The following is a 16,235-nucleotide window of genomic DNA, read 5'->3' on the forward strand; positions in this document are numbered from 1 at the left end:
CTTGCGATGACAATCTGGTTTCTGTTATTCTCCGTGGGAACCGCTGAGCAAAACTCAATTTATCTAGCCGCTCGCAAATGTTTTGTCACAAGTTTAGGACGAATTTTTTTTGTTTTATTTAGTTTGTAGATATCAATCTAAGTAAGTATTTTCGGTTCGTTGTAGTCAAACCCAGCCACCAGCAGCCGACAAGCAACCTTTGATCCGATTATATGAACGTTATCAGATCTTTGTTCGTGTTATGACTCTAATGTTCGTGACGCGCTGTGTGATGGAAACAGCGCCTCTTTGCGCGAAAGTGGATCAGAAACAACAGAACGACAGTACTTCGTCGCACGCTATATAAGTTCTGTCTCCGTGTGTTCGCAGTTCCTCGCAGTCAGGGCCTAGTGTATTTTGAAGACCCCGGTATGCTATGGTGTGTTTACCACTCTCGCGTGCCATCCTCACGTGAGTAAAGCCCAGCGTGTTGACATAATACTTTTGTCACACGACACCATGGCTCGCATGTAAGTTGCTTTATCTGCTGCCATGCATCGGCAGCTGCGTACGTCCGAGTTTGCCTGACAGCAGTAGTTCTCGCGTATCCTTGCAGGTTGCAACTTCTCGGTAGCAAGCCAGCAAGTGACATTGCACAGTCACCGGAATACCGAAGTTTTCGTGAGACGGTGCCACAAAGAAGGGTACGTTGCTGAATTTCACCCAGCCTATATATATTTGAAGCAGTTGCGTACTCACACAGGTGATTGTAGATGACAACCCTTCTCAAGTTTGGACTTATTATGACTATGGTCCAAGAAGCGTGACATGTCCCCTAATCTGTCTTCCACCGATAAGCGGCACTGCGGACGTCTTCTTCCGTCAAATCATGGTGCTCTCAGCAAGGGGTTACAGAGTGATGTCGGTGAGCTAATTCGAGGCTATCAGCTGGTGGATAATTGCGCTAAAATCGTGAACTTCCAGGTCGAGTACCCGGTTTACTGGACCCTCCGCGAGTGGGTGGTAGGCTTCCGAAAGTTCCTGGACCATCTGTGTTTGGACCAGGTGCACATTCTCGGTGCATCTCTAGGAGGATTTCTAGCCCAAAAGTTTGCAGAGTCGACAGCGCCTGGATGTCCGCAACGTGTCTGTTCACTAGTGCTATGCAACAGCTTTTCGGACACCTCGATATTCAACTACACGGATACAGCAGTCCTGTGAGCATCTAGCTTGTTGTAGAAACGGACCTTTTTCACATATGCGTCGTATCCTAGCGTCTCTCCAGCGAACCACGCTCGGAGCACATCAAAACAAATCTGTGTGGGTAGCACGAAGGACCAAAACCGGTCCGGAGTGGGACCGACGAGCTCGCGCTGTTCGTGCGGTCTCCCCACTTCTGTCGTCCCCATACTGCACCATCTAATGAAGACTGAGATAACCCCCTCTGGCGCCTCAAGGTCATGCACATGCGCATAAGCCGTTGTGAAAAAGGTCCATGCTTCAAGTATGCGTGATGATGCATGCCAGTGATGACAAGACCTGTTCAGCACTCGAGTGAATATCCCTGAACTGTCATGAATGCTGTTTATGTGTACGGCCCTGTGTTTTCAGGTTTTATGTTTGTTTTTTTAATCAGGGGGGGGGGGGGGGGGTTAAAAGTCTGGTTTTATTTCAGGAGCCTAAAACGGGGTAAAATCGGGTGATATCGGATGGAAAAGTAATTTTCGGGTGGAAAAATTTTTGAAAAGTGCTCCTCACATTTTAGATTAACACAAAATATGGGACAGCTGTGCTGAATGCCCACTTAATCTCCTTCTCCGCTTTTCCAGTGCCAGTATTGATGGCTGAATTGGCACTCCCCCTTTTGCATTTTGGGTTTTTTTTTTTTTTTTTTACCCTAAGTGATGATGATGCAAACCGGGTAGTAAAAACAGGTTTTACCCTGAAACACAGGGCCCTATATATGCAATGTCGACTCTATTTTTCTTCTGTATGGTGTGGTGTAAGTAAGGCCTCCGAGAGTATGACCAGTTGGTGGACAAACTCAATAATGTGAAAAACTTGAGACTGGCCACAACTAGAGGGACAGGACAAACACGCAACTCGGACTGTGTGTTTGTCCTGTCCCTAGTTGTGCCCAGTCTCGGGCTTTTCACATTATACGGTCTCCGGTTCTCTGAGATTATACAGTCCAAGGCATCCCGTAACATAGTAAAAATGGACGCAAAACAAAAGTGCTATGATTTTTAATTGCTTTCAGTTAAATTGAATTAGGACTTCTGTGTTCCTGGTAGAACTTCTGGATAAGTAATGTTTTTCACTTATCGTTGTGCCTTGCAAAACCTGCGATATCAGTACAATTACTGAAAACGAGAAACCCTACTTGGAAGCAACCTTGCCCTGTGCAAAACCTCGGGATGTTTCACAGACATGCATAACATGCACCCCTCATCACTGAAAATCATTGCATTAGAAAAAGAACCCTGCTGAGCAGATGTGGCGTGAGATTCCCTATTACATGGGAGAGTGGATAACGTGTGAAAGAGAAAATATTAATTCCACCCGTGCCAAATGCTCTTGATCATGTCCTTGGCTGATGTCCTTGGTCATGGATGTCACACTTGTCCTGCACCATTCACATACGCGTGAAAGTCTTGACTGCGCCATTTGTTTGGCTTGTTATCAGTCCAAGTCAGTACATATCCCAGATGCTGTATTTCAATTGAATTAAAAGCAATTAAAAACCCCCAGTGCTGGGTAGGACAAGGACAGAGGATAAAAGGACAAGGACCGGGACTGAACTGCAACCAAGTGAAGTTTATTTTTCAAGCAAACCAGTGACACCCCTCTCACTCTCTGGTTTGCTCGAAAAATAAACTTCACTTCGTTGCAGTTCAGTGCCGGTCCTTGTCCTTTTATCCTCTGTCCTTGTCCTACCCAGCACTGGGGGTTTTTAATTGTTTTTAATTCAATATGAACCAACCAGCCCAAACGCTTGCTCTGTATTTCAACCAGCCAAATGTTCTTGCATCTCCCCCTTTGTTTCTAGCTTTTGGTTGTGCCCTGCTGTAATGCTCAAGAGGATGGTGATGGGCAGCTACGACCCTACGCCTACAGACACAGACATCGCGGAGGCTGTAGATTTCATGGTTGAAAAGGTGAACAGGAGGGATGAGAGACTGTAGTCAACCACAACGCTGCATTTTCTTCGCAGTTAGAAAGCTTGTCTCAGTCCGAGCTGGCCTCGCGGCTCACCCTCAACTGTATGAATGCGTATGTGGAGCCCCACAAACTGGAAGGAATACCTATCACAATTATCGATGTAAGTGGCATAGCCATTTTTTTAGGCCAATACAATTTTGCTTGCTGTACCTTTACAGTAAATTTTGGTATACAAAATTAATCTGTTGCTCTAAAATTGTCACAAAAAGCTTGGAAGAAAACACACTGGAATTTCTTTCCATTTGCAACTTCTCATTCTTTTTCTTTTGACTTATCAAAGGTGTTTGACGACAGTGCCTTAAGTCTACGCGTTAAAGAGGACCTTTACAAGCTATATCCACAGTCAAGAAGAGCACACCTGAAGAAGGGTGGAAATTTTCCCTTCCTGAGTAGAAGTGATGAAGTAGCAGTACACTTGCAAGTCCATCTGCGACAATTTGAAGGAAGTCAACAAGCTGCGCGGGAAACGTGAACGTGATTGTTCCTCGGACGGACACACTTTAGTGAAAAAGTTGATCTGCAATGTTTGAGTGTAATTTGTATGAGCTTACGCCAGCACATGGGTTATGTAATAAAGATTTATGCATATTTTTAAGGGTCTGCGCATCTCGTTTACATTGCTATTCAGTGTGCAAGAACGTGTCTTCCTTTGAGGATTCGCCGGTACAAGACCCTCTTTCCCCCGGGAGTGGACAGACGTGCCTTCAGACCGTGCCTCGAGATCCGCTTATACTCGCTAGGCCTTGGAAAGAAGCGACGCATCAGGCCCCTTACTTGTTGTTGTTGCTGCGTCCACCGTCTGAAAAATAAGGTTGGGTTGTAAGAAATGTAAGAAGAATCGAGCACACGCAAAATCTTACGCGACGTCCACGCAGCAGTTGACGGTGAGACGTAGGCTGTTCAGGATGGCGAACATGTTTGTTTCCTAAGGTGTATATTTAGTGAAATACCCGTTTTACACTGCACGTGCGTTCTTTAGTGGTATATTTCGTACTACGCGAGTATTCCGCGACCCCCGCGACCGCATATACAGATGCCACACTTTCTCGCATGCCCTTATCATAGATGGCGACACACGAGTTTTGTTTTTCTGGAGAATCCGTGACATGTAACCGATGTAACTACGCCAGTTTCCATTAAAATTATGCCCTAACTTTGCCATCATTAAGTGAGCAGATCACGAGCGTTTCTTGAAAATGTAAATAAAATAAATTATTCCATCATTTGAAGTTATTTTACGCGCCTCCGCCTAGGCATCGAGTTACGTTTAAATTTCGCATTTTGGTGTGTGTTTCCACAAAACCAAGCTCTCGTGATAAAGCACTCCACGCTATATCCTTTCGAAAATTTAATTTTCGCAGAATAAGCATATACTTTACGTGGCGTGCACGTTTCATGCATCGTTATTGCATGCACGGCGGTGTACTTCACGTATACAAGCACGTTGACCAATCAAAACAGTGCTTCTGCTGTCATTGCACCACAAGCGACCACTGATCTCGATTGTAAAAGGCTGGATCGCGGATAGGGAGCGCGAGCGTGAAGAAACCGGCCGCCATCTTACGGTGCTCACAACAGTCGCCGCAGCGATCATGGCAACTTCTTGCAATTACGGTCGTACCAACCGTACTGGCAAGGTTACAGGGCCTAAATTTATACAGGTGAGTCACTCTTTATCGAGGAATAAATAGGCGTTCATTCTGTATATTTAGTTGACCATTATGAAGTGTTTTTTTGCCCAAAACGAGCACTGGATGCAGGTTGCTTGATCGCTCTTCCGACGTTCAATCGAGCACACTTGCATTTTATCCGGCGGCAAATACAGTTTGAGTGCATAATATGCTTGAAAGAACACGTTACACTACACAGGTAGTGTTGTCATCAATATATGTGCGAGCACTCGAGCGCTTTTTTGCATGCATTGCTAGCATGGTACACGCTGTTCTCTGCGGAAGCAAGTGCCACATTCATTTCTTTGAATTACCTTCGCGCACAAGTTCGGTATTACGTCATAATGAGACCACGATTGTCACCTTTTTTCATGTATTTGTATTGTTTTGTGCCTTGGTTTGATTTGTGACAAAGAATCCTACGTAACGGTGGTGTGGCGCGACTTGAATAACGCCTTTGTCTGAGCTGTATCGCCAGCTTGTTACGATAGTAATAATTTGTAGCGTGTCGTGCTATTTGAAGCAGTTTTTAAGGGTGGTCTCTCAATACAGGTTTCGTCATGAGGGCTACCCAGTGAATAATCTGTGTAGTGTGATACGGCTGGGTGTACAGGTAAGTATCACGTTCCTCATCCACTGGTTTCTACTTTACAGGAAGGAACAACCTCAGTGCACGCACTGTGGTTAGCCTCTCTCAGTTTTGCATATTTTCTTACATGTTCACATCAGAAACACACCTTACACTTTAGGCTCCTTCACCCAACAATATAATAATTATAATTCTTTTTAGAAGAGTTCCCCATATTCTTTTTAGAATAGTTTTCTTTTTAATTTTTAGGAGATACAGGGATTGTAAACCATGTTTTAAACTGATGTTTTAACATTTGTCCAATGCATTTATTAAACAACATATTCATTTTTAACTGGTTGCACCCAAACCAATGTTCTGATGTATTATTTCCTTTGTTGTCGATGCACCATAAAAATTGGAATAATCATCATCAATGCAGGTTACTTCACAGCTGCCTTGACATACTCAAGAAATGGGTGCAGAACCTGCATAATGCCCACAAACTTTGATTACCACAGCACCTCCAAAAAGTATGTGTCACATGGAATTTTTAACATGGGATTCACAGTATATAATACCTTGTATTAACTGTTGTAGATCTAAGCCGTCTCTACAGTACACTCTCAGAAATTAAAACCGTGAGAACCGTGATAATTGTTTCAGTTAATAGGCATGCACATATATGCTATAAGAAGAAAATTATTTCTTGAGAATGCACTTCTCTGGCTACTGGTGTTGTTTACATCTACTGTTGATCACATTCATTTATCACATATTATATTCTTATATATATTATTATATTAACACATATTTGATCACATTAAATTCAAAATTCATCATATATAAGAAAATACCAGGAGGGAAGTTGCTATTCATTGCTCATTCTAACCTAAAATTGAGTGCTACAAATTTAGAGAGAGTACCTGTCCATTGTCATTCCTAAAATATATATTGTCATTGTAGCAAGGTCATAAAACAATAAATGTAGTCTTTTGTGACCTCCCTGGACGTTCATTGTATCCTGAAACGCATAAGTGCAAGAAATAACTTGAATAAACTTGATGTTGTATAAACTTGACATAAGACGTTGAATAATATAATGAATAATATAAAATATTGAATAAACTTGAACTTGTATATTCTCTTTACTCACCATCAGTGACCTTCTTTACAAAAGCATATCGTGTTAGATTTTTTTTTGTTTACGTTTCACAGACGGTGTACACGAGGGCCAAAATGACAAAATCACAACTGTTTCAAGCTCCAAATCGTCCTGCTGCAATTATCCTGTTGCAGACCATACGTGTGTAGTGCAAGAAGGCCCTTGCACATCAAAATGTAAGATGGGAGTCACAGTTAATGCAAAGTGGTTCCTATGAGAGACTTCGATGCTGAACAAAATTGTGCAAACTGCGGAAGGTGCCGTAGAAGATATTCAGAAAGCGTGTCTGGTCTCACAACGGTGCTACGGCGCTCTCTTTTAGATGACGATGATACTCATTGGAGTTTCAGATGTGCAGCTGCATTTTTTCGAACGTGCTCCACATAACAAGCATGACAAAGTCAGCACTGGGTAGCAGGCCCCGTTCCTAAGCAGCTTTGCTCACGCTGCAGTTGTATTCAGCAAAAGCATGAGAGTACTCGAGAAGGAATTCAGTTTGGCACAACCGCGCCTGCAAATAATCAGAACAAATGAAGGAAGAAACAAACAAACATAGAAGGGCTGTACTTCAAAAAGAGGTAAATCTTGTGTCTCAAGGAGGTGTTACCACTTTTAAGTAACTTAATTGATTAAGCTTACATCACTACCTCATTAACTGTCCTAACGAGCGTGTTCTAATTGCGTAAAGCAATTAAATCACGCTCACAACGTATTTGGGCTGCTTCGGTGTGTCCATATTTGCGAGGCAAAGCACCGCAGTCGTTCACTAAAAGACACTTTCTGCGGCGGTGCTTGATATAAATCATACGAAACCGATACACGGCTAAAACAACGGCTGTGATTCTACAGAACGATCTCTTTCTGCCATGCGAGTATATCCTTTCCCGGACCGTTCTTTATGGAACAATTTTTGTCCAGAACGCAGCACGAGATATTACATACATGGTGGTTGTTAATCTCACATCGTTTCTTGTTGAAATATTGGCTGGGAAACGTACTGTAGTACAATCCCCAGCGCTGCACTGCTGTGACGGTCTAGTTTCGGAATGCAAAACATAACGTAATTAAGAATCGAACGGCAGGACACCTGTGAAACACTGTTAGGATACATCAGTATACTGGCACCTTACAAAATTGTGTGATGACAAGCAACGATCAACGCCTGCAGCGCTATAAATACTCACAATCTCCGTTGCCTCCCATTGTTTTCTATGGGCGCACACTGCGCTTTAGGGCCTCCCAACATGGCGGCCCGAATGCACGCCTCTCCCCCGCGAGCCCCTCTCCCATGCGCCATCCAGCCTTTATACATAGAGATCAGTGCAAGCGACCAATGAACGTTGGCCAACGCAGCCGCTGGCGTCGCGGTGGTAGACTTTTTGGAGTATCATCCGCTCGGGTTTGGCCACGTTGTTTCGTTGAACAACGCCGCGTTGCCGGCTACTTAACTGAAAGAACTTCCCCTATCAAGCAGTGCCGTTGTTGTCCGTCTTGTCACGATGTTGCTTAGGTTATTGCCTCTTTTTGCAATCTTTGGGGTCTCGCTCGTTTCTTCGAGCGACGTACTCGATTATTCGGGCTCTGACTTCGAAGACAGAGTAAAAGAACACGACACTCTCTTGGTTGAGTTCTTCGCCCCATGGTAAGTTAATTTTTCACTTCCTCAAAAACTGAACAACGCTCTGTTGTGAGAATATCTGAAGTATGCCGGCTAGCTGGTACGGCTTTTTAGGCTTTCCGGCATTAGTGGTATACGTCACATTAAATTTTTCGAGAGGGAGTGGTCCAAGCCGTTTTCCTGCTTCTGGGACAAGTGTTTCAGTGTTAACAATACTGTTCACCTGTTGAATGGCTGAAGCGTGGTAAACTTGCAACGTGGTGCAAGATAGCCGGCTCAGTGGTCGGTGCTTCATGAAATCTCTTCTGAGCCATCTGTTTATTCAACAGGTGCGGACATTGTAAAAGGTTGGCTCCAGAATACGAGAAGGCAGCAACAAGTTTGAAGTCTCACGATCCTCCAGTGCCTCTGGCCAAGGCAAGTTATTCCGACGGTTTTATAATGTCCTTCCGTTTGCAACCATAAAGGTTGTTAAAATCGTTAGACATTCCTATAAGTATAAAAAATAATGTCCCAATTTCACCCCCAAATATCAGCAAAAGGCCAACAATGCCAGAAAAGCCAGCAAATATAGGTGCCACCCACTCCTGGGTGGATGAACATCCCAAGCAAATACCTGGCTGGGAGCTGCATCTGCTGACTATCCAGACCCCCACCCGTCCCTACACACCCCAAATATTGGTGAACACCCTTACTCCCTTTCCTTACTCCCTTTCTTTCCTGTGCACCTATGGCTATGAGGGTACCTTTACTATTTCAGCTTTACACACATGTTGGTAATGATACATAATCTGTAAGGTCTATAATTGCATCATGAAAACCCCTCCCCCGCTTTTTTTTTTTTACCACCCCATTCTTGGATCCTGCATAAACCACCGGTCTGCTTTCATCACACGTGTTTGGTTATTGTTGGACTGCCGTTGCTAATGGAGTCCCCTACTTGCAGGTGGTGGCTGACATTTCACACCTGCCACACCTGTGCAAGCTCTTAATTGAAGCCAGCATCTGGGTTGCGCTGAACTTTTTTTTTCAATTTACTTAGGTCGATTGTACGTCAGACAGTGGCAAAGACACATGCTCCAAGTTTGGAGTCAGTGGCTACCCAACACTCAAGATCTTCAAGCAGGGAGAGTTTTCCGCGGAATACAGCGGTCCCCGAGAGGCCAGTGAGTGCATGTTACTGTATGGTTGCTGGGCTGAACTGTAAAGTGTGGCCCTTGTACCGCTATTCCTGCAGAGTTTGTGGGCCCTTACTAAATTGGATGCATGATTTCAGATGGCATCATCAAGCACATGAAATCTCAAGTTGGTCCAAGCTCCAAGGAAGTGTCCTCTGTTGAGGAGCTCGAGAAGCTTGTGTCGAAGGACCAGGTGGTTGTAGTCGGTAAGCAAAAAAAAGAAAGCTATGTCTGTAACTGTCCTTTGAAAGCTGTGTGTGCCATGCATGTGTAACAATGGCAGTAATCTATCGTAGGTTTCTTTGCTGATAAGGCCTCTAAGCTGAAGGAGGAGTTCTTGAAGTTAGCCGACAAGCAGAGAGAAGCTGCAGCATTTGCGCACTCGTTCGTCGGTGATGTTCACAGCAAATATGGCTACACAGAGTAAGTTAAGCCCTCCCGGCCACCTGTGCTGACTTGTTTCACGGATGGTGGCCACCTGTTTGGTGGTTCAGTGATCCTGTGCACGTGTGAAATGGCAATGTATCCCAATCTGACTATCTTTTTTTTGCCAGCCTGCTGTTTTTTAGCCTAGGCTGATGAGCTGTACTTGGGGAATTTTTTAATTTTTAAAATTTTTAATCAGTACTATCTGTTATGTTGCTTCATAACTAGGGTTTTCTTCCAGAATTAAACCAGGTGAAACCCATCTTCTTCCCCTCATTCGCATCATCATTTAGGCTATTAAAGAAATCAGCACAAACCCCCATGGCACCTCGGGGTAATCTGACTCAGTGATTTTTCTCACCAAAAGTCTGTTTCTCAGTTTTGCCCTTACTTTACAGCTCCTGAAATACAACCTGATTTGTGCTCCCTTGATTTAAAAAAACTTAAAGAAAACATGGGGATCATTCCTAATGCTGTGACAAAACCACTCTCACCATTCTATCACCTTTTTTTTTTTTATGCAGCAAGGTCGTCCTGTTCCGTCCCGGTCTGCTGAGCAACAAGTTTGAAGAGAGCCAGCTTGTGTACGATGGCGAAGTCTCCCGAAGTGAGCTGGAGAAGTTTGTCGAAGACAACTACCACGGTCTGGTAGGCCACCGTACCCAGGACAACCACCAACAGTTCAAGACCCCTCTGCTGGTTGCCTACTATGACGTTGACTATGTGAAGAACCCCAAGGGCACCAATTATTGGAGGAACCGCATACTCAAGGTATCCTCAAGGTCGTTCTCATTTAGTATAGTGGGGGGTGGGGAGATCTAGGGACCAGTCAAGCAGGATCGTGCTCCGTGGAAAGGACGTACAATGTATTGTTTTCAGTGAGGTTTTTAGCCAATGGTGGCATCAATGTGTGCAGAACCATCCATTGTGTTCATTAATTAAGAGTACATTGTTTCCTCCCAATGCCAACAAATGTGCAGGGGTTCTTTGAGCTCACGCAGTTCAAGAACCCCTGGTATAGTGGACACCCCTTTGGAGCTCGTTTCCTAAGTGTCCACAATGGTTTTGTTGTACAGGTTGCTCAGAACTACAAGGGAAAACTCAACTTTGCTGTCAGCAACAAGGACAGCTTTGCAGCCGAGATGGACGAGTTTGGTGTTTCCAGCAAAGCTGGCAAGCCTGCAGTGGCCCTCCGCAATGCCAAGGGAGAGAAGTTCCGTATGAGTGACGACTTCAGGTATCTCTAGTGTTTCTTCCCCTCTTTTCAGCGCTTCATGCATGGTATGTCACATTTCTGAATGGCCCTGTTTCAGTGTCGAAAACTTCTCGAAGTTCCTGGAAGACTTCTTCGAGGGCAAACTGAAGGCTCACCTCAAGTCCGAGCCCGTCCCAGAATCCAACGATGGCCCCGTCAAGGTGGCTGTTGCCGAAAACTTCCAGGAGCTGGTCATGGATAGTGGGCGCGATGCCCTGGTTGAGTTCTATGCCCCCTGGTGTGGACACTGCAAGAAACTGGCACCCACGTACGAGGAGCTCGGAAAGGAGGTACAATGTCGTGCATGCGTTTGTACGAAGCATGGGGGATTAACCTGTACACCTCTCTTTAGCTTGCTGGTGAGGAGGTTGACATTGTCAAGATGGATGCCACAGCGAATGATGTGTTGCCGCCCTTCGAGGTTTCTGGGTAAGCGCCGTCTGGTGTTGTAATGTGCCTACTATACATGGTTGGATTTTTAAGAGGGTGTCTACCAACCTGATAAACTGGGAATTGTCAGGGAAAATTGCAGGCAAGTGCCGTGCGCAGCAAATCGTGAATGCCGTTCATTGGTTTTGCTGCCACAGCACAGCAATGTTGCCAGAAGTATCACTTCGCCAATATGGCAAGCTCGGACCCAGAAAAGTATGGGGTTGCCTCACTAATACTCGGTATATGATGTTTTATGAGGGGCCTCCTATCGAAACATTTACAAACTCCTTTACAACGAAACTCAGGGGACAGCAAAAAAAATTTGCAGTAAAGGTATTTTCGTTAAAAAGGATGTCCATTATTGGACCTATAGAGCTCCAGCAGGACCGCAATAAAATTTACTGTAGTGGTATTTTCGTTAAAAAGGTGTTCGCTATAAAGGAGTTTGGAATGCCCTTAATTCGGAAGGATGGCTATTTAATCCGTAGTGGTACGGCCTCCAAGGCTATTTGCACTCAAACTTGTCTGGCAGAGTTTCACGAAAAACTTTTTCCCTCTCATCAATTCTACTTGAGAATGCATATGCTTGGTTCTTGACTTTCTGCACTGATGTCCAGGTTCCCCACTCTCTACTGGGTACCAAAGGATGACAAACAGAATCCAGTGCGCTACGACGGCGGCAGAGACCTCAAAGACTTCGTCGCATACGTTGCCAAACATTCCACGAGTGAACTCAAAGGTTACGACCGTTCTGGTGCTAAGCGGTCTAAAGAGGAACTCTGAGGGGCTCGTTTTAATACGTTGTTTTGTTATTTTATTTTGTGGGGCATTGTGTAAAATAAAAACGGGATTGTCTTCTTTGTACACATTGAGCTTTATTGTGGCTGGGAAGCAGTGGACTGGGAATTGCGGTGCGAGCAGATCATGAAGTGGAAAGTCAAAAGTTCAGAGAGTTTCGTTAGACCACGTGAGCTTTTTGTAGTCCGGGTACTGAGTGCGTAGGATGTCGCAGGCCTTCGAGTGGTCGGCCTGGCCGAACCTCTGGGAAGTTCCGTACACTTTGAGCTCCTGAGTGTCCGGGAGGTGGACTATGTAGCCTCCACCAAGGCACTCGCAGGCGAGTCCTTTGTTCTTGAGCTGGGTTTCTTCAGCTTCTAGAACCTGTTGGATATTTGAGCGCAGTAAAGTGATCATTAGTGGGGGCCTAGGCCAGACTTTATGAACATTGTATTGCAAGTGATGAGAGCAAAGATTGTGGCTGTGTAGCAACAGCCCCTTTGACTTGCACCACAAGTGAACAAAATGGGAGATGAGCTACGTGTAATTTTGGGTTATACACTGATTATTTTCAGACTAAATAAATACAATCCTGAGGAAATATGGGGGGGTCTTGACTTCAAAGATGCTATGATGTGTGGCACGCCCACGCTTATTTACGTCTATTTTTAGCATGTCTACAGCAGGCGTTTGATGCAGTAGTGTATTTCACGATCGAAATCGAGTAGGGGGCTTACGTGGGCATGGTCCGGAGCTTGTGCGGATCCCCGTACAACATACTTGTTGTGCTCTTCCTCGTCTGCTGGATTGTAGACCTTGAGTAGGATGTAGCGGCTTCTTCCTACCTCGATGTTCACTAGTGGGATGCCTTCCAGCTCTGCTGCCATTTTGCTGTCCTATGACGCTTGACGGACGCTGTTGGAACTGAGTGAGGCAGACTCAATTATACTTTTGCTCAAGGAAATTTTACAAACAGCTCCAGAATTGTGCATACTGTTCTTTCGACGGGCAATGCAAGATACAGAGACGTAAGTAACGACCCACCGTTTCTGCGAGACAAGTGAATTTATTTCTGCGATACTAATTACACGCAGTTGTGAATTCAGTAGCCTTCGTTCGTCCAAGTGATGTCGTTATATTCCGGGAAGCGCTGACGCAGTATCTCGCATGTGCGGTTATGATCTGCCAAACCGTATCCTTGAGAGTGACCGAACACTTGGATGCGACGATTCTGTGGGTCGTGCACGATTCGCCCGCCGCCGAGGCACTCGGTTTCTAAACGTCCACTACCACCGGTTTCCAGTTCGCTTTGAACACGTTCGTATACATCGGAGTGGTAAGCAGCAGCCGCTGATCCTCTGACAATATCCTTGGTTTCGCCCGTCTGCTTGTCGTGAACACGGATCAACACATATTTGAAGCGTCCATCGTCCACCACCACATCTTCGACATTATCCAGCGGTCTTTGGGCCATCGCCACGAATGTTCCTCTTGTTCCTCGGAGCAGCGATGATGACGCCTGCCGCGCGACAAAAGTGGCAAAAGCCAACATGCCAGCTGCCAGCTGCCAGCATCCCGTTTCCGAATCCGAGCCGAAAGAAGCCGAATACGGCTTTGCCAGAGTTGCCAGTATTTTGTTTGCTAGAGCTAGAGATCGAGCACAAACGGATTCGTCTGATGCTTGGAGGATGGTCTGATGTGATCCAATGTCGCTAACTCAGGTTACGTCGCGGTGACAAAACACAGCATTTAACATAATAAGCAGAGATTGCATCCGAAACAGACAACGTTTATCTTGCACTCCTTTTGTTTGGTATTAGTGCCATTTAAGAATGAAAATAGTATTCCTTTTCGACGGCACGACAGCACGGTGACAAAGTCGATCTTCTTCGGCTGTGTTACTGAGATTATAATCACAACAAGCCTCATTAATCACTGAGCAGTCGACAAAATAAGCGTTTTTCGTTAGTAACAGTTCATAAGCCTTACACGTCTGCGCACACGGCTGCTCTGCTGCAGTTTCACTGCGAACTCATTGAGCACGCTACACGCAAGTATCGATGCATGGTAGAGATACATACCTGTTTAGAGCTATCTTTCAATTGAAGCCGAAGCCTCTGTGCACCTGACGACCCGTGCCGCGACTGAGGGCAAAGCGAAACCGAAACGGCCACCCAAAACGGCAGCTGTTACCCCTCCCAACCTTGGAACTTAACAATGCTCCTGGAAAGAAACAACGGCAGGCGAGAGGCCCTTGGCTCTGGTCCAGGGCTTCTATTTCGAGGGTTGGGTAAGGAGAGTTGTGGGCTACCTCACAATGACCTTCGCCCCGGGCTCGCCGGACGCGCACCCGTCACCTCTTGGGACTCAGCTGGACCATGAAGCCATTGGGACAGGCCGGGCAAGGGCTGCTATTTTCGGGTGTACTGTCAGATGTGGAACGTGGCGCGATATTTCAACCGGGGGCCTGTCTTTTATACGCTTGATTTAGATTTTGCGCTTATACACTTATATGCGGTGCCAGCAGGTTTGTTTAGTTTTGTGAGCACAGCCGGCGCTGTATCTGCGCCGCGTCTCTGCTACGCTTCCAGGTTTGTGATGGGCAACTTGACAGGAAAGATGGAGGACAAGAAATGAATCTCTTATGAGACAGCCTTTTCTTTGTGCGTGTGTGCGGCGGGGAGAAAGACAAGTGGTAAGAGAGATCGCGCATTCGTCATCGGATTGAACTGACTTTAATAGGTGTGACGTTAATAGAGTGGTGTGAGAACGGCAGTGTGCTGTTCTGGGCGAATAATAACTACAGGGGAGATAATTTTTTTCGGAGCAAGTGGGAGGTCAATGACCCACCGCGTCTTGCTAGTAGTCAGCGTCCCATAATATCTACGGGTGCCCAGCAAGAAGGCGCAGGTTTGTCTTCCTTCTTCTTCTTTTTTTTTTTTTCATTTTGGTTTTGTCTTTTTGCGTATAAAATCTTCTGGGCAGCTGTTATGCTAACCTAACGGGCCAGTACTGAGCAGATACGGAGCGAATTTGTAACCGAACACATATACAGCATATCCAGAGTGCTTTTCTTTTTTTTTTTTTTTTTTTTTTGCTGCGCCTGAGTTTTTTATACAAAAAAAAAACTATGAAAGCAGCATAGATGTCGTTTTTTTTGGAGTTGACAGCCAGGCGGATATCCTCTCGAACTGGTAGCTGAATAATTACCTAAAATCCATTAATTGACCCTTTAATTTGGGATTTTCGGACAAAAGTGAGATAGCAGAATGAGAGACAGCCTTCGTTGACAAGGCCTTTTTTTTTTCTCTCTCTCTCTCTCTTTCTCTCCGGAACGAGCGCGTACGTTAAAATGTCCATACATCCAATAAATATCCGATAAAAATATCAAATTTTGCTATGGAAATGAACCGAAAAACGGGGACCAAAGCACAGAAACGACACCGCTCATTGCTACGTCAGAGGGCCACGTGCTTTGGAGCGACCGAGATTGGATGATTGCTGACCTGCTGGCTAAACCGCGTGGCTCAGTGGTTAGCGTGCTGACCATGTCACGTTGAGACTGGGGGGTACCTTTGGTTCGAATCCTGGTGCCGTCTGTGCTGTTTGGGGTTTTTGCCTGTGATTTTCCTCAGACGTTGTCAGACATATGTCGGCCCAGTTCCCTTAGAAGTCGGCCCAGGACGCACATTCCCCCTGAGCGTTAGTCGTGACGTTGCAAAACGGTGAGCCAAAACTAACAACGGTGAGCTCTTTCAGTAGCACTACCACTTTGCGGTACAGAAAAGCTTTGGCGGCGAAAGCCAAGCGCTACTGGGTCTCGCGCTTCCGTTTTCGGTTCATTCGCATAGCACAATTCGTCGATGGATATTTCAACGTGTGCTCTCCTATAAGTAGAGCTCCGCGCGGGTGCGGGTATACCCGCGGGTACCCGCAGTTACACGC

At 45.5% G+C, this 16,235-nt stretch overlaps 3 protein-coding genes across 4 annotated transcripts; 2 read left to right on the top strand and 1 right to left on the bottom strand.

Annotated features, from left to right (window-relative positions):
- Positions 1-189: 189 nt before the first annotated feature.
- Positions 190-3,791, top strand: LOC135388921 (maspardin-like). 2 transcript variants are annotated; one of them, XM_064618802.1, is made up of 7 exons: positions 190-450; positions 577-683; positions 743-904; positions 964-1,196; positions 3,029-3,137; positions 3,194-3,301; positions 3,482-3,791. In XM_064618802.1, exons 1-7 carry the CDS (start codon positions 411-413, stop codon positions 3,671-3,673), a joined length of 951 nt encoding a protein of 316 aa, XP_064474872.1. In that variant the 5' UTR covers positions 190-410; the 3' UTR covers positions 3,674-3,791. The 2 variants fall into 2 exon arrangements, with proteins under 2 accessions (XP_064474872.1, XP_064474873.1); XM_064618803.1 differs by having other exon boundaries at positions 193-509; positions 596-683.
- A 4,152-nt stretch (positions 3,792-7,943) lies between these two features.
- LOC135388919 (protein disulfide-isomerase A3-like) lies at positions 7,944-12,377 on the top strand. Its single transcript, XM_064618800.1, has 10 exons — positions 7,944-8,246; positions 8,552-8,639; positions 9,265-9,388; positions 9,499-9,606; positions 9,697-9,823; positions 10,351-10,597; positions 10,903-11,063; positions 11,140-11,371; positions 11,434-11,510; positions 12,131-12,377. Exons 1-10 carry the CDS (start codon positions 8,104-8,106, stop codon positions 12,294-12,296), a joined length of 1,473 nt encoding a protein of 490 aa, XP_064474870.1. The 5' UTR covers positions 7,944-8,103; the 3' UTR covers positions 12,297-12,377.
- Positions 12,370-14,672, bottom strand: LOC135388924 (sex-regulated protein janus-A-like). Its single transcript, XM_064618809.1, has 3 exons — positions 14,372-14,672; positions 13,028-13,214; positions 12,370-12,674 (listed from the first exon to the last, which is right to left on the bottom strand). Exons 2-3 carry the CDS (start codon positions 13,175-13,177, stop codon positions 12,459-12,461), a joined length of 366 nt encoding a protein of 121 aa, XP_064474879.1. The 5' UTR covers positions 13,178-13,214; positions 14,372-14,672; the 3' UTR covers positions 12,370-12,458.
- Positions 14,673-16,235: the final 1,563 nt, after the last annotated feature.

This window comes from Ornithodoros turicata, chromosome 3 (assembly GCF_037126465.1).
Source record: "Ornithodoros turicata isolate Travis chromosome 3, ASM3712646v1, whole genome shotgun sequence".
NCBI classification, from domain to species: domain Eukaryota; kingdom Metazoa; phylum Arthropoda; class Arachnida; order Ixodida; family Argasidae; genus Ornithodoros; species Ornithodoros turicata.

Excerpts from the sequence above, each read along its gene's own strand:
- LOC135388921 (XM_064618802.1), top strand. The coding sequence starts at position 411 with ATGCTATGGTGTGTTTACCACTCTCGCGTGCCATCCTCAC. Across the intron at positions 684-742 it reads AGACGGTGCCACAAAGAAGG|GTGATTGTAGATGACAACCC; the intron begins GTACGTTGCTGA and ends GTACTCACACAG. Across the intron at positions 3,302-3,481 it reads TACCTATCACAATTATCGAT|GTGTTTGACGACAGTGCCTT; the intron begins GTAAGTGGCATA and ends GACTTATCAAAG.
- LOC135388919 (XM_064618800.1), top strand. The coding sequence starts at position 8,104 with ATGTTGCTTAGGTTATTGCCTCTTTTTGCAATCTTTGGGGTCTCGCTC. Across the intron at positions 9,389-9,498 it reads CAGCGGTCCCCGAGAGGCCA|ATGGCATCATCAAGCACATG; the intron begins GTGAGTGCATGT and ends GCATGATTTCAG. Across the intron at positions 9,824-10,350 it reads AGCAAATATGGCTACACAGA|CAAGGTCGTCCTGTTCCGTC; the intron begins GTAAGTTAAGCC and ends TTTTTTATGCAG.
- LOC135388924 (XM_064618809.1), bottom strand. The coding sequence starts at position 13,177 with ATGGCAGCAGAGCTGGAAGGCATCCCACTAGTGAACATCGAGGTAGGA. Across the intron at positions 12,675-13,027 it reads AAGCTCCGGACCATGCCCAC|GTTCTAGAAGCTGAAGAAAC; the intron begins GTAAGCCCCCTA and ends AATATCCAACAG.